General features: G+C 42.8%; 1 protein-coding gene across 9 annotated transcripts in view; it reads right to left on the reverse strand.

Moving 5' to 3' along the window:
• LOC110535292 (histone-lysine N-methyltransferase 2C) overlaps positions 1 to 21,366 on the reverse strand; it is a 224,712-nt gene that overhangs the window by 24,185 nt on the left and 179,161 nt on the right. For 6 of the 9 annotated variants that reach the window (XM_036934913.1, XM_036934915.1, XM_036934912.1 and 3 more), the window contains 13 exons: positions 17,479 to 17,598; positions 17,213 to 17,340; positions 10,832 to 11,096; positions 8,906 to 9,010; positions 8,220 to 8,267; positions 6,299 to 6,436; positions 5,301 to 5,333; positions 4,975 to 5,112; positions 3,025 to 3,181; positions 2,200 to 2,426; positions 1,909 to 1,982; positions 872 to 1,084; positions 148 to 294 (listed from right to left, as the gene is read on the reverse strand). In XM_036934913.1, coding sequence (XP_036790808.1) covers positions 148 to 294; positions 872 to 1,084; positions 1,909 to 1,982; positions 2,200 to 2,426; positions 3,025 to 3,181; positions 4,975 to 5,112; positions 5,301 to 5,333; positions 6,299 to 6,436; positions 8,220 to 8,267; positions 8,906 to 9,010; positions 10,832 to 11,096; positions 17,213 to 17,340; positions 17,479 to 17,598 — 1,793 coding nt within the window. The remainder of the gene's footprint in view (positions 1 to 147; positions 295 to 871; positions 1,085 to 1,908; positions 1,983 to 2,199; positions 2,427 to 3,024; positions 3,182 to 4,974; positions 5,113 to 5,300; positions 5,334 to 6,298; positions 6,437 to 8,219; positions 8,268 to 8,905; positions 9,011 to 10,831; positions 11,097 to 17,212; positions 17,341 to 17,478; positions 17,599 to 21,366) is intronic. The other 3 variants (XM_036934917.1, XM_036934919.1, XM_036934920.1) reach the window with 3 other exon arrangements.

Genomic DNA, 21,366 nt, shown 5'->3' on the forward strand with positions numbered 1-21,366 from the left:
AGGACCAAGGACAGGTTTTACCAGTTAACCAAGCTTTTCTCCCTACAACTCCACTTTACAGTTTGCTTTTCTTACACCTTGTAAATTTTGCTTTATTGGTTCTCGGCAGACGAATACCAGAACAGTGCTTCGCCTTGGGAATCTTACCAGAGAATTTTTTCCACCTCCTGCAGCTATAGTTGCCTGGTTGGAATGTCCAAAAAGGACGTCTTTATTTGTTGATTTTATGGCTTTGCTTTTTGGGACCTTTTCCTGCTGCTTCTTAAGGGGTCCCCACATCTGATTTAACTCTCCCTTTTCAATGCAAATTAAGAATTAGTAGACTGTATGAGAACGCCAAATGTATTGTTTAAAAATGACTCACTCAACCATGCACATATATAAAGTTTAATAAAAAAATCTGTTTCATGCCCCCAGGTTATGTTATGTTCAATCTCACCACCTTGCTCCTACTCACCATTCCCCTGACATGCGGTACTTTGATTATTATGGTGGTGTATTATGGTGTCATTAAATACATGTACACATAAAAAATAAGTGTACACTGCTCTCACACCAGGGTTTCTCAACATGCAGGAACAAAATCCCACTTATACCATTTGGCTTCCTGAAGACCTGCCAAGGCAGCCACTAAACAAAAATATTTTATCTATTTTTAAAAGGCATGCATGCAATTTCCACACAATCCTGCATCCAATCCCATACCCAGTTTAAACAAAAAACATTGTAACATTTAAAAATGAAGGCCAAACGAATCCTCAACAGCTCCTAGAACAGTAGTTGAGAAACCCTGCTTTACAGTGTACCCATGCTTTCATATCCCCCCTCCCTCCATTCCCAGTACATGTTAACCCTCCAAAGGAACTCTTACCTGTCGGAACTTCCACTCCTGCTCGTGTTCAGACTCCTTGGGCTTGAGAGAGTCTTTGAAGAGCAGCTCAGTGTCCAAGGGGACACTATTGGGGTCAAAGGTGTCAGTCAACAGTTGCTGCTGCTGCTGAGGATGCTGGTGTCTCTTCAGCGTATCATTTGACATCTGAACTTTGTTTATGCGCAGGGCCGCCCGGTTATCCCGTGCTTTTTGCTGGAAGAGAGGGGATTGGAAGAGGCAGTCCATTTTGTAATTGATGGTGCAAGAAAGATACATTTCCTGAGACGCTAATTTCTTAAAACCCTACTGGAACAAATAAAGGCTCCACTATTTTTCTGAATGTCTTGGGGAAAATCAAAAGGCGAAGAAACCTTCTACAATCACCTAATCTCATCAAGTAATTTGGACATGCAGAGCGTTGTTAAATATAATTTCATCATAGAGACTGTCCTGAAAAATCCTGAAAGAACTGTGTGTTAAGTTGGAAAACATACTAGACACAACATTCAAACAGAACAAAGACACGAGAAGGGAACAAGCGCGAGAGCCTATGGGTTTAAAATATCAACAGAAAACAGATGAAAAGAACAAGACAAACACAAATATCTGTCTTCTCCCTATTGGCCTCTACAATTTACTTCAGGAAGTTTGTTTAGACTAACATTTTATCAGTAACTGGCTGATCCCTTTGATTCATCACTCCAAAAGGTATAGGGCACCATTCAATCAAAAGCCACAATCAGGTTTGTGGAGTAAGTCAACAACAATGTTCTTTCTGGTGAAGCAGAAATAATACATTTTTGATTGAATAGGGTTCTAAGTTTAATTGGAGGTTTTAAATGTTTTGTAAAAGATGAGCCTTCTTTTTAATGCATGGACTTTTTCTGTTGTTTGTACAAACTGTTATCTGTTGTCAATCAGCAAAACCTGCTGATCAAAATAAGTGCAGTGCATCACAGTCCAGCATGGATGTAAACAACTTCCAAAGCCAGAATGTGTTCTCAATCCACTTACCTGGTCCAAAAAAATGAACTTACCACATATGGGGCCCTGTCCTGAGAACTGGCTTTCCTCCATAACTTTGCGATTTGTTTCACTCTCATAGCCCAGTCTAAGAAATAAAAAAAGATTAGCCACTAAAACGTATAGCGCTACAACACACATGCAATATGGCCAAGAACTATACCTTTCCCAGTCCCCTTTTTATGAGTGTGACACAGAACTTCAGAGCTTATCATTTGAAAAAATGTAGTAGGTAATTCACACTTTTGAATTTGACGTAACCAAAAATCATCTCATTTGAGAAACTTTGTCTATGATGTACCAACCTGGGAACTCCTCTAGGAGGTTGGGGAAGTTGACGTTGGTGTAGAGGACTGGGGCCACGGTGGCCATCTCGCCCAGAGTCTCCTCCTTCTCCCACTTGAGCGTGCTCCTCTGGGCGTTGGACATGGTGTCTGTCTCTCCCTCTGGAGGTGGGACGGGGCCAGGGACGGGGCCGGGGGCGCTCCATGAACCAACCACATCACCCCCCATCTGGCTAAACTTCTTGTCCCTGGAAGGATATCTCAGGTTACACATTCTATTGCAACATTACCAATATATTTAGTTATATATTGATTTTTACAAACTGGGTGGTTCAAGCCCTGAATGCTGATTGGCTGACAGCTATGGTATATCAGACCAGTATACTACGGGTATGACAAAACATTTATTTTTACTGCTCTAATTACGTTGACAACCAGTTTATAATAGCAATAAGGCACCTCGGGAGTTTGTAGTATATGGCGATGCATCGTGCCGAATAAGAACAACCCTTGGTATATTGGCCATATATCACACCCCTTCGTGCCTTATTGCTCAAGTATGTCACATCACTTACAATGCGCTTCACTTTGAAGCAAATTATCATTTAAAAAGGGCTATAGTATAAAAATGACATTACATTCATTGATTGAGATATGAAAGCTAACAAGTGAGCAGACCTCAGGAAAAATGAGGTTAAAGTGAACTGTATACATTGGAGTCAAAACAATGAAGGATAACAGTAAAAAATAATCACGAGGCAAGTTAATAACACAACATCCAATTGATTGTCTTTGAGCAGATGAAAGCAATGCTCTAGTAATGGATAGACAGCTCCCTGCTCTTACCTAATCTTGTCTGGGAAAGGCATTCTGTGAATGGGCGAGAAGTTTCCCAGGCCACATGGGCCTGTGCTGCCGGGCATCATGGGAGTTGGAGGAAAGTGAGGGTTGGGCCCCATCATGCCGTTTATCATTGGCATGCGGGGAAACATTCCATGGTCGCCTGCAACAGAGAGCATAGAGACGAGGTCGGAGAAGTAGTTCCAGAAATACATCTGCATGTCCTGTTGATTATGTGAACATGATATTCATATAAATCAATGTTCATATCCATTCATTCTTATAGACTGATTTCCACAGTCAATAGTTGATTATAAACTCAGCAAAAAAAGATATGTCCTTTTTCAGGACCCCGTCTTTCAAAGATAATTCGTAAAAATCCACAGATCCTCATTGTAAAGGGTTTAAAAACTCTGTTTCCCATGCTTGTTCAATGAACCATAAACAATTAATAAACATGCATCTGTGGAATGGTCGTTAAGACACTAACTGCTTACACACAATAGGCAATTAAGGTCACAGTATTGAAAACTTAACTCTGAAAAACACCAAAAGAAAGATGCCCAGGGTCCCTGCTCATCTGCGTGAACGTGCCTTAGGCATGTTGCAAGGAGGCATGAGGACTGTAGATGTAGCCTGGGCAATAAATTGCAATGTCCGTACTGTGAGACGCCTAAGACAGCGGTACATGGAGACAGGATGGACAGCTGATCGTCCTCGCAGTGGCAGACCACGTGTAACAACACCTGCAGAGGATCGGTACATCCGAACATCACACCTGTGGGACAGGTACAGGATGGCAACAACTGCCCGAGTTACACCAGGAGGCTGGACTAAGGGCTTGTAGGCCTGTTGTAAGGCAGTTCCTCACCAAACATCACCGGCAACAACGTAGCCTATGGGCACAAACCCACCGTCGCTGGACCAGACAGGACGTAAGTGATGTGTATTGCCTCGTTATTGTTATTGTGTTACTTTTTCTTATTACTTTTTATTTTAGCCTACTTGGTAAATATTTTCTTCTTTAATTGCACTGTTGGTTAAGGGCTTGTAAAAGTACCGTAAGCATTTCACGGTACAAGTCTACACTTGTTGTATTATTTGCACGTGTGGCAAATAACGTTTGATTTGACTGCCAAAAAGTGCTCTTCACTGACGAGTCGCGGTTTTGTCTCACCAGGGGTGATGGTCGGATTCGCATTTATCGTCAAAGGAATGAGCGTTACACCGAGGCCTGTACTCTGGAGCGGGATCGATTTGGAGGTGGAGGGTCCGTCATGGTCTGGGGCAGTGTGTCACAGCATCATCGGACTGAGCTTGTTGACATTGCAGGCAATTTCAACACTGTACGTTACAGGGAAGACATCCTCCTCCCTCATGTGGTACCCTTCCTGCAGGCTCATTCTAGCATGACAATGCCACCAGCCATACTGCACGTTCTATGTGTGATTTCTTGCAAGACAGGAATGTAAGTGTTCTGCCATGGCCAGTGAAGAGCCCGGATCTCAATCTCATTGAGCAAGTCTGGGACATGTTGGATCGGCGGGTGAGGGCTACGGCCATTCCCCCCAGAGATGTCCAGGAACTTGCAGGTGCCTTGATGGAAGAGTGGGGTAACATCTCACAGCAATAACTGGCAAATCTGTTGCAGTCCATGAGGAGGAGATTTAATGCAGCTGGTGGCCACACCAAGATACTAACTGTTACATTTAAATTTGACCCCCCCCTTTTGCTCAGGGAAACATTATTCAATTTCTGCTAGTCACGTCTGTGAAACTTGTTCAGTTTATGTCTCAGTTGTTGAATCTTGCTATGTTCATACAAATATTTACACATTACATTTGCTGAAAATAAACACAAGTTGACAGTGAGAGGACGTTTCTTTTTTTGCTGTGTTCATTTAAATTCCCAGCAACCAAATGCAATTCTCCAAGAGGCTTGAGGTGGTGGTGGTACCTGGGTTTGGAATGGCCACGGCTCTAGGTACATTGGGCCCAGGGTGGGCCGGTTGGGGGTGACGCAGCTGTGGAGGCTGGCTGGTGCTGGGACTCAGGACCGCTGTGAAGAGGTCCTCCACGTCTTTACCCTCCAGCTCTGTAGAGGGCGACAGCAATGAAATAAATAGCGTTCACGCACATACTTTAAACCATCATCAACAGGTGGTGATTGAATGATTCACGGTTATCTTTTGAATTCTATGGAACTGATCATCTCTGACATACAAATGAATGAACAACCTTTTGAAAACTCTAAGTTAGACTTATATAATCAAAACCACAAACCTGGGATTTTGTAGAGCTTACTGAGAATTGCACCTGAAAAAAAGAAAATAAATGCATATTACATTGCTGCAATGTTATACACTTTATCCTCTGTGCTAGAGTGATTGAACCAAGCAAGCCAGTTAACAAATCCTGGGGATCAAACATAGAATTTCATCAGATGGTGTGTAGCTCAATTGCAAGTCTGAGGAATGCACAACAACCTCAACTAAAACCGGCATGGATTTGGTTATGTGTCAATGTGTTAGGCCAGACATTGGTTTTGACAGAGCCAGGAAGCCGCTAAGCAGATATAACACACAGGGAGCAAGTCAGGCGGGTAAATCTCTGCCAAGGGAATAAGGTTGACCTCCCTATTTGTCAACACTGATACTTTGCGGGAACTTCAGTTAAACTGAGCAAACATTATTTTCTTAGTGTTCCATGGTTTTGCAATGTGGGATGTGATTTGACCACCAATGCCTTCTATACACAGCAGTTGTTCCATGTGGTGGATACTATAAAGACCACAATCATCAACAGAGGCACGCAACTCTAAGAAGAAAGACATTTCTCATGATTGACTTTTAGGGCCAGTTTCCCAGACACAGATTAAGCCTAGTCCAGCTTTATAGACGGGTCTCGGAAACCAACCCTGAATCTATGTACTGATGTCAAGCTGGGAAACCATTTAGGCCAGAGAGTCGCACACTAACATACGTCAAATAGATCAGTGAGACAAGAGGAAACAGACACTGAAGCCCTGGAGGACTGGAGAAACCTCTGCTCTTCACCAATGACACCGAGTGTGCACAGAGAGGAAGAGGCGAAGCCAGAGGTTTCACTCTCGACAAAATCTGTCCAAAATAAGCCCAATACATTTCAATGGGTTATTTTGGACCTAAGCTTGTCGCCTGCCTTTGGGACAACCACTCCCATTGGTAGGGTGGAGACATGAGAAAATAATCAGTATATACAGATCTCTGGAAGACAGACAGAATTCAACAAGAACGCCTTACCATCTGCGACCATCTTGTCCAGTTCTGGGCTCAGGATGACGTCCAGAGGCTCCTCCTGTAGAGCCCTGGGCCCCCGGCCTGCCGAGCCCTGACAGGGCCCAGTGGGATCATCAGGTATGGGGTCCATGTCCAGACCAGCTAGCAGATGGCAGAAGAGGATGGTGAGAGGAGGGTGGTCACATACACACACGGGCATACCCACCCATACTCCACTTTTATATAACAAAAATAAATCGACAATAGCCCCCTCACGAGCCATTTCAGAGAGGAGGAAGAAAAAGAGAGAAGAGACGAGAGGAGATAGTGAGAGAAGCGAGAGAGAGGAGAGAGTGAGAAGCGAGAGAGGAACGAGAGAGAGAAGTGAGAGGAGAGAGTGAGAGGAGCGAGAGAGAGGAGAGTGAGAGGAGAGAGTGAGAGAAGCGAGAGAGAGGAGAGTGAGAGGAGAGAGTGAGAGAAGCGAGAGTGAGAGGAGAGAGCGAGAGTGAGAGGAGAGAGTGAGAGAAGCGAGAGTGAGAGGAGAGAGTGAGAGAAGCGAGAGAGAGGAGAGAGTGAGAGAAGCGAGAGAGAGGAGAGTGAGAGGAGCGAGAGAGAAGACAGAGCTGATCCTTCATGTCATGGTGGTAAAATAAACTGTCCATGATCTCGCATTATATAACCTCCAACGCTTGTTTTTTTTCTTCGTCTTCCCATAATTCAATCTTCTAAGTATAACGACTAACTAATTTGTGTTGCCTGCTCGACTGAGTGTGGAAAGAGGTGTGGGAGGGTCGCGGAGCAGCTCTCCCTTAAAAAATAGCCACACTGCTTCCATAATCAGTTCAAATATGCCCACATTAGAGTAGACAAGGGCTTAATCAATGAAAAGAGTTCTGGGAGACTGCAATGATTAATCATCATAACCTCAGTCGTCAACATCAGAGGGGGGTCCGAGGTCAACGCACATTTTACTGTGGTGCACTCTCGAATAGTTTGCTTCTTTTTTATTTATTTTTGTTGGGAAAAGCTACTTCGCTTGTGACCTTGAATTAACTTGATATATGGGAAGAGACAAAGTACATGGAGACTGCAGCTACTGCATATGGTGCTGAAGGTAAGGAATAAAGGCTAAAGGTAAAACATTGTTTTATCTGTTTTGGGGCCTTCAGGCATTCTCAAATAATCGGTCTGAGTATTACAAGGGTGAAAAACAAAGAAGAAATCACTATACAACACTGAAAAACAGGATAGATTAAATACATTGTGAAACAATGCCGACTCGAGACCACATAGAAAAAATAAAATCTAATTTCCCAAGCTGGCAAGGTTTTCTTTGCTACTCAGGTAAGTGTTCCATGGAATGACTGAACTGTGTGAAACGTGGAGTCATTTACAGTTCAAGCTTTGTTACATTCTATGACTAGAGGAAGTTCAGACTTTGAAACCCATACTCAACAAACTCAGCTGGGGTGAGGAGATAGAAAGCACTAAAACACATCAAATGTAAACAAAAGTTTATAGCAGTGTGTGTGGTCAGCTTTTTGATAAATCTCAGGTATATAACCCAGGTTTTTCATGAAGAAACCAACTGAAGTACATTAAAGTTATGACCTTTGTATTAAACAACATTATTTAAAAGAGCAACTCATCACTTTCACCTCCAGCCCTTTTTTTCCCACAGAATATCACTCAACAGTCCATAGATTGGTCAATAGACATGCAGATTGGTGAGTGGTTGTAAAATCACAGTAGTTAGTCAAAAAGACTGTACAGTGCTACAGCATGAGAAAATAGGGAGCGCAGAGAAGGAAGGACATGAAAAAAATGCAGAGAGCGTAGAAAGTGTTAGAGGGGATGGGGTCCCAAAGCATCCCAAAAGTGGGAGAAGGGGAGGGGTGGCAGGTCTGCTCCTAAGAGGCCAGACGGGCCCGAGGACGTCTCTTACCAAACGGAGAGGAAGAGCAGTCGACTTGGAAAGGGCATAAATCAAGACCTACAGGAACCCAAAACCAGAGGATTATAAACCGAGGGGGAGAAAAGCAGGTGTGATAAAATGCTATGCTAACACTTTACTTGAAGCAGCCCACTGTGATGCTACACCACTTTGGCAATAGTAGTGACATAAAACCAACCATCACGACGAGTCCTAACACAGGCCAGGGTTCAAATAGTAATCGGAACCCATAAAAATACTTAAACTGAGCTTGAATGAGCTTGTCTGGTACAATGTAACCAACGCTAATTTTTTTTAAACAAACACTCAACACATTTGAAAGAAAACAAATACAATTTGAACCCAGTTCTGGTTGTTATTAACCCTCGTCTATGAGGAGTGTTATGTCACTCCATTATGCAGGCATCAAGATGGGCATTTCAAGAAAACTGTTCAAAAGCAAACCAAAATCAATGGACACAGACAGGAGGTACTGCAAACCAAGAGTATTACTCAAAGTACAAAACTATACAAGTGAAGGAAAATGCAAAATGATGAGTAAAGATGCAACAGAGAAATGTCACAGGTGCTTGTTTATGGAGTTGACCTTGCTAGCGACAAGGATAGTGTGTGTGAGTGGGCAGAGAAGAAAGGAAGTGGAGGCAGACATTTTGGAGGAGGGCAGGGGAGGGGTCTACCTGAGTTGTGCCCCGACTTCACCAGATCATCCGACAGCATTCCCAGGAGATCTGCATCCGTGCTCAGGACTTCCGAAAGGTCCACTAAGGGATCCTCGGTATCGGCTGGAGATATAGACGATATACAGTTGAGGTCGGAAGTTTACATACACCTTAGACAAATACATTTAAACTTAGTTTTTCACAATTCCTGACATTTAATCCTAGTAAAAAATCCCTGTCTTAGGTCAGTTAGGATCACACTTTATTTTAAGAATGTGAAATGTCAGAATAATAGTAGAGAGAATTATTTATGTCAGCTTTTATTTCTTTCATCACATTCCCAGTGGGTCAGAAGTTTACATACACTCAATTAGTATTTGGTAGCAATGCCTTTAAATAGTTTAACTTGGGTCAAATGTTTCAGATAGCCTTCCACAAGCTTCCCACAATAAGTTTGGTGAATTTTGGCCCATTCCTCCTGACAAAGCTGGTGTAACTGAGTCAGGTTTGTAGGCCTCCTTGCTCGCACATGCTTTTTCAGTTCTGCCCACAAATGTTCTATAGGATTGAGGTCAGGGCTTTGTGATGGCCACTCCAATACCTTGACCCTGTTGTCCTTAAGCCATTTTGCCACAACTTTGGAAGTATGCTTGTGGTCATGGTCCATTTGGAAGACCCATTTGCGACCAAGCTTAACTTCCTGACTGATGTCTTGAGATGTTGCTTCAATATATCCACATAAGTTTCCTCCCTCATGATGCCATCTATTTTGTGAAGTGCACCAGTCCCTCCTGCAGCAAAGCACCCCCACAACATGATGCTGCCACCCCCGTGCGTCACGGTTGGGATGGTGTTTTTTCTTCAAAACATAACAATGGTCATTATGGCCAAACAGTTCTATTTTTGTTTCATCAGACCAGAGGACATTTCTCCAAAAAGAAGGATCTTTGTCCCCATGTGCAGTTGCAAACCGTAGTCTGGCTTTTTTGTTGATTTTGGAGCAGTGGCTTCTTCCTTGCTGAGTGGCCTTTCATGTTATATCGATATAGGACTCGTTTTTACTATGGAAATAGATACTTTTGTACTAGTTTCTTCCATCATCTTCACAAGGACCTTTGCTGTTGTTCTGGGATTGATTTGCACTTTCGCACCAAAGTACATTCATCTCTAGGAGACAGAACGCGTCTCTTTCCTGAGCGGTATGACAGTAAACTTCTGACCCACTGGGAAAAACAAAAGCTGAAATAAATCATTCTCTCTACTATTATTCTGACATTTCACATTCTTAAAATAAACTGGTGATCCTAACTGACCTAAAACAGGGAATTTTTACTAAATGTCAGGAATTGTGAAAAACTGAGTTTAAATGTATTTGGCTAAGGTGTATGTAAACTTCCGACTTCAACTGTATATATATATATATATATATATATGCGTATATGGTTTTCCGTAACATCTAAGAGAACTAACACTTTCCAAGGACCGTAGTCAAACTAGAAGCTGGTGAATGTCTCAAAACAAGCAAACCTTTCAAGTTATTACTGTGCTTCCCTCTGCCACAAATGACAAGAGGGGGAATTTAGCAGAGTGGACGAGTGTGTCCTCCATGACACTAGAGACAAACAGGCTGTTATGAAAGTGAACGTGTCTGTTGAAAACAACATAGAAAACCAAACTCTGCTGTTAATATTGCAGAAGGCAATCTGAAAAAACGTTAATCTAGAGCTTCTGTTTTGCTAGTATCCAGTGTGTTCTTGTCGCTATGTGTGTTCCTAGTAGGTAACTTGCAGCGCTGTTCATAGCGTGTTGGAGTAGAGTTTAAATGATTGTGGACGTGGAGAAGAGAACCAAAAACAAACAGACAGGGTGGAGAATGATGGGGGGTATGAGAGATAAAGAGAACGTTTTAATCTTTAATAAGGAGCAAGAGAGATGTGAACATACGCAGTCCTGCTTTGCTGGAGATGGGTGTGGTGGTGGAGGTAGCACTGAGCAGCGGGTCCGACAAGGGGTCCAGGAAGCTGGCGCTGGGGGGTTTGGTCTCTGCATGGGCCCCTGGGCTCTCCTCACAGAGCCCCGTGGTCACCAGGCCTGCCTGACTGCTCTGCTTGCACTTGTCCAGCAGCTCCTCACAGAGCCCCGTGGTCAGCAGGCCTGCCTGCCTGCTCTGCTTGCTCTTGTCCAGCAGCCCCTTCCCGAAGAAGGCCTCCTGGTAACATACCACACAAACACACGGTCAATGAAATACAGAAAACAGAGAGAACACATACAGAAACACAACATAATTATCTTTCAAGAACAAAAACAAGAAACAATTGTCTCCGTGTCAGAAGGTGGGATCCAGTTATGAATTCTAGATTTGAATTGAAAATGAATAAGGATTTATTGAATTATTACTCAATTCAAACACAGTATTTGAAATTAAAATGCGTGCTGAACACTAATGAACCAAAGTCTTATTGGGCTATGCTACTGCTAACCCACTGGTTTCCATTAAACTCAGGACTCCCCGCTAATTTTCTGAGTTGGAGTGGGAATAGCAGACTGAAGTCAGACACTAGGTGGTGGGGACTAAAACCTATAGTGGTTCCCTGGAGATCTAAGCTGCTGTTACATAGTTCCCCAGAGGAGGAACGGCCCAGACTCCAGTATGGCAGCGCTGCTCTATCGGCCCCAGGGTTATCCAGACTCCAGGATTACCCAGACGCATACAGAAAGAGTGAGGAGTGTACAGTGGAAGCATTCACCAGGGGTCTAATGCGACAGCGACATGGCTACAGAGCTGCATGCATATACTCTCTCTAAAGAGAGGGGCCCAGTTACATAGGAACTGAGAAACACAGCCATATCAAGATGCACCAAGTCAACTCATAGGTCCACAAAAAGAGAAAGTTGACTCGAAACACAAGAATCACTGATAACAATCACCTGCATATACTAGTGTTTTGCACAGTATACAGAAACTTTTTTCGATACTAGAACATGAAAAACATTTCGATACTAGAATTTTTGTTACTTTCAGTTCTTCTTTCAAATGTGTCTCACGTCATTTTTGGATTGAGATGATTGTGTCTGTGGAGCAATTTGTCTGAATCTTCTCTAGGGGGCAGTAGTAAGCTAGCCAGGCTACTTGTCTTCTCTAAGGGCTAGTTGTCAGCAAGCCAGGCTACTTGTCTTCTCTAGGGGGCAGTAGTAAGCTAGCCAGGCTACTTGTTTTCTCAAGCGGGCAGTAGTAAGCTAGCCAGGCTACTTGTCTTCTCCAAGGGGCAGTAGTTAAATAGCCAGGCAACTTGTCTTCTCTAGGGGGCAGTAGTAAGCTAGCCAGGCTACTTGTCTTCAAGGGGGCAGTAGTAAGCTAGCCAGGCTACTTGTCTTCAAGGGGGGAGTAGTTAGCTAGCCAGGCTACTTGTCTTCTCAAGGGGGCAGTAAGAAGTAAGCTAGCCAGGCTACTTGTGCATGCATCTGACACAGCGCAAGCCACATTTGAGAAGCAAGCGAGAGGAGAGAAAATCTCGACAGCATGGCTTCTTCTAAAGAAAACACCATACCTCCACGCCTGCATCTTGTTGACAATAATAATTAGGGAACGGGTTATGTGTTGTGAAGCTATCCACAATAAGGATTAGGCACAATAGTGGAATTTGAGGTTTGCCTTCAAAATAAAAGTATGTCATTGACAGTGATGCAAATTAATACAAATAGTGGAATTATACCATATATTATTTTGAAGGCTAACCGCAAAGTCCACTATTGTCCCTAATCCTTATTGTGGCTAGCTTCACATAGATGGGTCCGACCACCATTAATCAAATAAGAACTGTCTTAAAAATTAGGGTTATTTTAGATGACACCTAGCTATATACAGTGGGGCCAAAAATTATTTAGTCAGCCAGCAATTGTGCAAGTTCTCCCACTTAAAAAGATGAGAGGCCTGTAATTTTCATCATAGATACACTTCAACTATGACAGACAAAATGGGAAAAAAATTCCAGAAAATCACATTGTAGGATTTTTTATGAATTTATTTTCAAATTATGGTGGAAAATAAGTATTTGGTCACCTACAAACAAGCAAGATTTCTGGCTCTCACAGACCTGTAACAACTTCTTTAAGAGGCTCCTCTGTCCTCCACTTGTTTCCTGTATTAATCATTAATTAATGGCATCTGTTTGAACTTGTTATCAGTATAAAAGACACCTGTCCACAACCTCAAACAGTCACACTCCAAACTCCACTATGGCCAAGACCAAAGAGCTGTCAAAGGACATCAGAAACAAAATTGTAGACCTGCACTAGGCTGGGAAGACTGAATCTGCAATAGGTAAGCAGCTTGGTTTGAAGAAATCAACTGTGGGAGCAATTATTAGGAAATGGAAGACATACAAGACCACTGATAATCTCCCTCGATCTGGGGCTCCACGCAAGATCTCACCCCGTGGGGTCAAAAGGATCACAAGAACGGTGAGCAAAAATCCCAGAACCACATGGGGGGACCTAGTGAATGACCTGCAGAGAGCTGGGACCAAAGTAACAAAGCCTACCATGGAGAAGACACACTACGCCGCCAGGGACTCAAATCCTGCAGTGCCAGACGTGTCCCCCTGCTTAAGCCAGTACATGTCCAGGCCCGTCTGAAGTTTGCTAGAGAGCATTTGGATGATCCAGAAGAAGATTGGGAGAATGTCATATGGTCAGATGAAACCAAAATATAACTTTTTGGTAAAAACTCAACGTCGTGTTTGGAGGACAAAGAATGCTGAGTTGCATCCAAAGAACACCATACCTACTGTGGAGCATGGGGGTGGAAACATCATGCTTTGGGGCTGTTTTTCTGCAAAGGGACCAGGACGACTGATCCGAATGGGGCCATGTATCGTGAGATTTTGAGTGAAAACCTCCTTCCATCAGCAAGGGCATTGAAGATGAAACGTGGCTGGGTCTTTCAGCATGACAATGATCCCAAACACACCGCCCGGGCAACGAAGGAGTGGCTTCGTAAGAAGCATTTCAAGGTCCCGGAGTGGCCTAGCCAGTCTCCAGATCTCAACCCCATAGAAAATCTTTGGAGGGAGTTGAAAGTCTGTGTTGCCCAGCAACAGCCCCAAAACATCACTTCTCTAGAGGAGATCTGCATGGAGGAATGGGCCAAAATACCAGCAACAGTGTGTGAAAACCTTGTGAAGACTTACAGAAAATGTTTGACCTCTGTCATTGCCAACAAAGGGTATATAACAAAGTATTGAGATAAACTTTTGTTATTGACCAAATACTTATTTTCCACCATAATTTGCAAATAAATTCATTAAAAATCCTACAATGTGATTTTCTGGATTTTTTCTTTCTCATTTTGTCTGTCATAGTTGAAGTGTACCGATGATGAAAATTACAGGCCTCTCTCATCTTTTTAAGTGGGAGAACTTGCACAATTGGTGGCTGACTAAATACTTTTTTGCCCCACTGTAGTTAGCTACCTAACTATATAGCTACTGAAACAGATCATGTTGTGTTATTTGACACGTCAAATAGTGTTATTTGACGTGTATCTTTTTTGCAAAGACCCAAAACAGCGTTCCATAGAAATCCTGGTTGAGAATGAAACGACTGAACAACGAAACAACACAGCAAGTAAGTGAAAGAAATAGGTTTTTGATTATGTTTAACTGGTAATGGGGACATACGTAAACAGCAACAAATTAACTTTTTGGTCAGTGTGGTGTAACCTTTATTTAACTAGGCTAGTGAGTTAAGAACAAATATTTATTTACAATGACAGCCCAGATGACGCTGAGCCAATTGTGCGCCGCCCTATGGGACTCCCAATCACGGCCGGATGGAATACAGCCTGGATTTGAACCAGGGACTGTAGTAACGCTTCTTGCACTGAGATGCAGTGCCTTAGACCGCTGCGTCCATGTGTGTGTGTTAACTATTCAACTGTACTAGAATACTTAAAATGCAGCTAAAATTCAAAATATCGGTTATCAGTATCTGTATTTTTGTCAAGTAAAATATCAGATATCGGCATCGGCCAAAAATGTCATATGGGTGCATCACTAATAATAATAATAATAATAATACATGGGAGACCTACAGCAAGGGACTTTCAGGGACCCGAAGTCACTTTAAAATTGTAGAAACGAAAAGAAAAACAAAACATCAGAGTAAACAAAAACATGAATAAAGAGAGGGGTGGGCTCAAAGAAGGGAAAGACTGATGTATCAGGGGACGGGGAGGGATTTGGATATGAACCCGGTTTAGGGTAAGGGGTGGGATTGGGTGGAGCTCAGATTGAAAGAGGAGTGTCTTAGAGTGTATTTATTTTCTTGTCAAAGGGTTGGGGCTTTAGGAGGGACTAAAAGATTGTGATGACTCCGTTACGGATGGCCGGAGAGAGGGAGTCCCAGAGCCGATGAGCAACCCTGGAGAAGGCCCTGTCACAGAAGCTCTGAAGCTTGGACCTGGGGATGACAAGGTGGCCTACTGTGTTGGAACGGAGTGTGCGTGCGGGGTGGTAGGGGAGAAGGTCTGAGAGTTAAGGGGGGCCAAGGTGGTGAAGGGCTTTGTACACCCTGTATAACTGCAGCGGAGTCTGAGCTGTGGCCATTGAGGGAGACGTAGTGGGTCTGGTTTGTGAGGTAGTGTTAGTGTTTTGTGTTTTGTCAAATCTATCAGCCGTAGGAATCCATGTGTCTTGGATAGGATGTGATCCTGCACTCACTATAAACCAATAGAAATCAAATGCCCTAATAAACCCACACTCACCAAGAGACAAGGGTACATACAACCACACCGAGAGCCTGAACACAGCGACACATCATCACCTGCAAGGCTGCTTGGGTTGCTATGTGTTTAAGTAAGTCAACTGCACTTCGCATACATTTAACTGCTCAAAAACTATCGATGTGAATGCTCCCCGCTGTGGTAAAACATTAAAAGCCTAATGCGCCGGGTATTTAAATAATTGATTAAAGTCATTTCTCTGGTGAGGACCTTTAGGTTTCATTTTTGAAGCGCAGCATACAAGAAAGCCTATAGTGACAGCTGGTGCTCTTAACACATGGTTGCCCCCACGAATGCTGAACATACTGGGTCATTTAAAGGCGTGGCACAGAGAGGGCAATATCTCTCCGAGACGCCATTTAAATGCAGAGGATTTGTTGGTAAATCATGATGGTACTACATCTTAGAAGGGGGCAGCATACCACTTGTATGGTGGGGAAATAGTTGCTACTACTAAGTGCTTGGCAGGTGTCCTATAGAATATTAACAATTCTAATGTGGTACAGAACACGATTAAAGGTCCAGTGCAGTCAAAAACATGATTTTCCTGTGTTTAATATACACTGAACACCTTCCTAATATTGAGCTGCACCCCCTTTTGTCCTCAGAACAGCCTAAAGCGTTCCACAGGGATGCTGGCCCATGTTGACTCCAATGCGTCCCACAGTTTTGTCGGATGGCTGGATGTCCTTTGGATGGTGAACCATTCTTGATACACTCGGGCAACTGTTGAGCATGACATATCCAGCAGTGTTGCAGTTCTTGACACTCAAACTAGTGTACTTGGCACCTACTACCATACCCCGTGCAAAGGTACTTTCGTCTTGCCTATTCACCATCTGAATGGCACACATACACAATCCTTGTGTCAAAGCTTAAAAATACTTTTAACCTGTCTCCTCCCCTTCATCTATACTGATTGAAGTGGATTTAACAGCTGACATCAATAAGGGATCATAGCTTTCACCTGGTCTATGTCATGGAAAGAGCAGGTGTTCCTAATGTTTTGTACACAGTATGAGGTTGGAATAAAACTGTCCATTTGTGAAAATTATGCTAATGCCCTTTTAGTGTAAGAGCTATTTGAAAAGGCTGCATGAAATGTCAGCCTGTTTTAGTGGGATGGAGTTTTGGCCTGCCTGGTGACATCACCAGGTGGTAAATGAGTTAATAGACCAAAAAGAAAGACCTCTCTGCCAATAACAGCTAGTTTTCAGTTTCCCCTCCCCACTCAGACCACTCCCAGACAGTCCTAGCAAGCTTGAGAAGTTGTTTCTTTATCATTTTAATTGAAAACAATAACAGTGAGGTACCTTAATTGTTATCCAGAAATGATTTGATATTGAGATAAAAACGGCTGCATTGGACCGACATCATGTAGCCACACTAGCACCTTTGTGCTGATTAGATGACTTAATGCATACTTCACCGGTGACCTTTTCCTATAAATAGCTTTATAAGACAGTGTATGCATGATAACATAATTAAAGTGAACTTTGTAGATCAAAACTGATATCATTAGTGTACATGAGACTGAAAGTCACCTGCAGGTATGAAGGAAACTCCTCCTCCAGTTTGGTTTTCTTTTTGCGGTATCTTTTCTTGACTTTCTCCTGACATTCAGGCACCGGTGGGGTCTCCTCCACTGGAGTACTTTCTGTCTCGTTCCACCCTGCAACACACCGACAGGAGGTCACAACCTCAAAGTAACATTCTGGGAACCCACTTTTTACTGGGTTAAGTGATTGATTCTGCGTGGAGTGCCAGATGGGTGGGATTTGCACTTTTGGGATGATTCCATTGTCCTTACCCTCCTCTTTGCACATTGGGTTCTCAGGTAACGACCACGTCGAGTCTTTCCTGGATAGGGATCGTTTGGCTATGCCTTGTCCCGTCCTGCTTCTCTGGCGGACCATAAACCCTCCAATACCTGGCCGGGAGACACAGGGGAGGAGAGATGAGACAGTGTTCAGAAGTAGAATAAAATACTTGATTAATGTTGCCGGGGCTCTAATTTTGTCAAACATGAGAGGAGGGTCTGACAGTCCAATCCTTGACATTAATCTTCATTACTCAGTGACCTATGCACACAGAGCCTGAGGGTTGTGGGGGGGAGGGGGTTGTTTGGGGCAGAGAGAAACTATCATTGTGTGTTGAACAGAGGGAAAGAGCATGAGTGAGTGTGTGACAGAGAGAACAAATGAAAGAGTGAGTGTGTGTGAGAGTGTTTGGGGAACTCATCTCCTAGCCACTATATGAGAGAGAGGGAACGAGAGGGAGAGAACAAGAGAGAGAGAACAAGAGGTTTTTTCTGGATAAAATTGGGGCCTCTTTTGCCATTGCTTATGCTATCTGATTGACTCGTAAAATCATTGGGGGCCCCATGCCATAAAAATACTCCTGAATGCATAATTTTTGTAATTTTAGAATCTGTTATTTAAATATATAGGTCCATTGTCTTTTCTAGGTACATTATATCTGGTTTAAGTCATTAATGTTTTTTTATTTGACTGTTTGGACATAGGCAGCTCGAAAAACACACTTAGGTGGCCCACCCAATACTGGAGAGGTAGAAAAAGGGAGAATTTCAGGTGAGCCTATTTCTGGATAGCTTGGGTATTGAGAGAAAAGCCCCTTTGGTCTGAAAGCAGACAGACAGAGCTTTCCAGCCTTCCTTAAGCTGCCTCAGAGCAAGAGGGGGAGACTTCAGATGATTTATGTGTTTGGACATGAGAGGAAACAGCCGTTTGAGATCAGAGTACCCAGGGTACCAACCCTCTAAAAGAGATCCTACTCTGAGAGCATTCCATGGCGGGGCTTTTTCTGCCATTGAAAACGTTGGGCGTTATCGTTTTTACTGCCCGCCTAAAAAAAATAAAAAAAATGTTATTTATATATGGAGTACCAGTCAACAGTTTGGACACACCTACTCATTCAAGGGTTTATATTTTAACTATTTTATGCATTGTAGAATAATAGTGAAGACATCAAAACAGCATGGCTACCACAGCATTCTGCAGCGATAAGCCATCCATCTGGTTTGCACTTAGTGGGACTAGCATTTGTTTTTCAACAGGACAATGACCCAAAACACCTCCAGGCTGTGTAAGGGCTATTTGACCAAGAAGGCGAGTGATGGAGTGCTGCGTATGTGTTATTTCATAGTTTATGTCTTCACTAGTTTATGTCTCTAAACCGTGAAGATGGGGGCCTCTAAAATGTTCTCAAAATAAGCCGTGTCGACAGGCTGACTGCACCCATTACCACGCCCACCACCTAAGCCCCTTTTGATCCAGGAAAAAACCCTGAATGGAGAAACAACTGTACCTAAATTAAGGAACACAAAGATATGGGATTCTATTACCACTAGTTAAAAATAGCCAAATTACAAAACATAGTCGTTCCCCCTTTAAAAGTTGCGAGCTTACACCGTGGGACTTAGAGGTACCCACAGCGCCACGGCTTCACTGCTCCAGACCACCGCAAGGTGGCATTTTAAGATCATTATAACCATGAATAATTTTGCAATGAGGTCTTGGAACAATCATACTGTCACGTAAAGACCCATCCACTTGGCAAGATGTGGCTGGGAGTTATTGCATTTCTTTTACATCATCATTTTAGACAAGTTTACCTTGTTAAGCGACATCTAATATTCATTAAATGTTTTTTATCCGGACACTTTCTGTTCACCTGGAATTTTGTTGTTTTTGTAGGCTACTACTTTTACCACTTTTAGTCTTCATCTTTACTACACTACTCACTGTTTAGCACATGACCTCACATGTGACTCTAAAAAAGAGATGGGTGGGGCTGGCTAAAGAGGGTGTGAACAATGCTGAATGGGTGTAGACAAAGGAGAGCTCTCCAGTAGGTACCAAAACATTCAAAGGCCAACTCAAAAGTGAGTTGACAAGTTTATCCACTTTCAAAGCAGAATTACTTTCCCATTGTTCCTCAACTGTAGTGTATGATGTATCATTTTCTAGCTCTGGGTCTCTACTTTTATCCAGTGTAAAAAAAATAAAAAAACATTACATTTTGCTACATAAGACCGATTTGAGCCGGTCGGTCACATATGGGTGATTGTAAATGGGACAATTGAGGAAATGTATTGCGATATGGATTTTTGTCCATATCACACAGCTCTACTGGTATGTTATTTGTGAGAATGTCTGCAGCCACTTTCTCTCTGTTCACCAGAGCAGGGTAGAATAAAGTGACGGTTCATAACAAGTGACCTGGCATACAGGAGACACGCCGTCGTCTCCACCTCTCTCTACCCCATCCATCTCTCCTCCCGCCCCCTCCGCCCTGCCTCCCTGTCAGACCCAGCTACTTGACATGGGCGAGTGTGTGTGGCTCTCTCTGCCATAGACATGCACACATCTTACACACTTAGGAATGAACACATGCACAGGCAAACACATATACCACACATGCACAGACAAACACTTATACCGGCATTCACATCTAAGGGAAATGTGCAGACACACAAGTCTTTAATGTTTGGCTAATCAAACGCTCAAGCGCAGGAGATTTTGAAGGCACTTCCTTCTAGGGGCGTTTTATTCTTGGATATTGTGTTTGCCTGTGTACTGTAGTGGAGGCTGCTGAGGGGAGGATGGCTAATAATAATGGCTGGAACGGAGCAAATGGAATGGCATCAAACCATGTCTTTGATATCATTCCACTAATTCTGCTCCAGTCATTACCACGAGCCCGTCCTTCCCTATTAAGTTGCCACAAACCTCCTGTGGTGTAATGCTAAATAGCTAATCAAATGGCTACTTGGACTACCTGCATTGACCATTTTTTGCACCAACTCTAGCTGGAATGTACCCACACACTCAAACATAGTGCCTTAAGAAAGTCTTCATACCCCTTGACCCACTCCACATGTTGTTGTGTTACAGCCTGAATTCAAAATTGATACACACAATAGCCCATAACGACAAAGTGAAAACGTATTTTTAGAACTCTTCGCAACTTCAGTGAAAATGAAATACAGAAATATCCACACCCCACATGTTAGAATCAACTTTGGCAGCGATTACAGATGTGAGTCTTTCTGGGTAAGTCTCTAAGAGGTTATAATTATTATTTTTTTAAATTATTCAAGGTCAAATTGGTTGTTGATCATTGCTAGACAACCATTTTCAAGTCTTGCCATAGATTTAAGCAGATTTAAGACTAAACTAACTCAGCCATTCATGAACAGTCACAGTCTTCTAGGCAAGCAACTCCAGCGTAGATTTGACCTTGTGATTTAGTTTTTTGTCCTGCTGAATTCTTCTTCCAGTGTCTGGTGGAAAGCAGACAGATTTTCCTCTAGAATTTTGACTGTGCTTCTGTTTCTTTTTTATCCTGAAAAACTCCCTAGTCCTTAACGATTACAAACCTACCCATAACATGATGCAGTCACCACTATGCTTGAAAATATGGAGTGTTACTCAGTAATGTTATCTATTAGATTTACCCCAAACATAACACTTGGTATTCAGGATAAAAAGTTAATTGCTTCAACACCTTTTTTTGCGTGAAATTATTGCTTTAGTACCTTGTTGCAAACAGGATGCATGTTTTGGAATATTTTTATTCTGTACAGGTTTCCTTCTTTTCACTTGTCAATTCGGTTAGTATTGTGGAGTAACTACAATGTTGTTGATCCATCCACAGTTTTCTCTGATCACACCAA

Source organism: Oncorhynchus mykiss, chromosome 11 (assembly GCF_013265735.2).
Source record: "Oncorhynchus mykiss isolate Arlee chromosome 11, USDA_OmykA_1.1, whole genome shotgun sequence".
Lineage (NCBI taxonomy): Eukaryota > Metazoa > Chordata > Actinopteri > Salmoniformes > Salmonidae > Oncorhynchus > Oncorhynchus mykiss.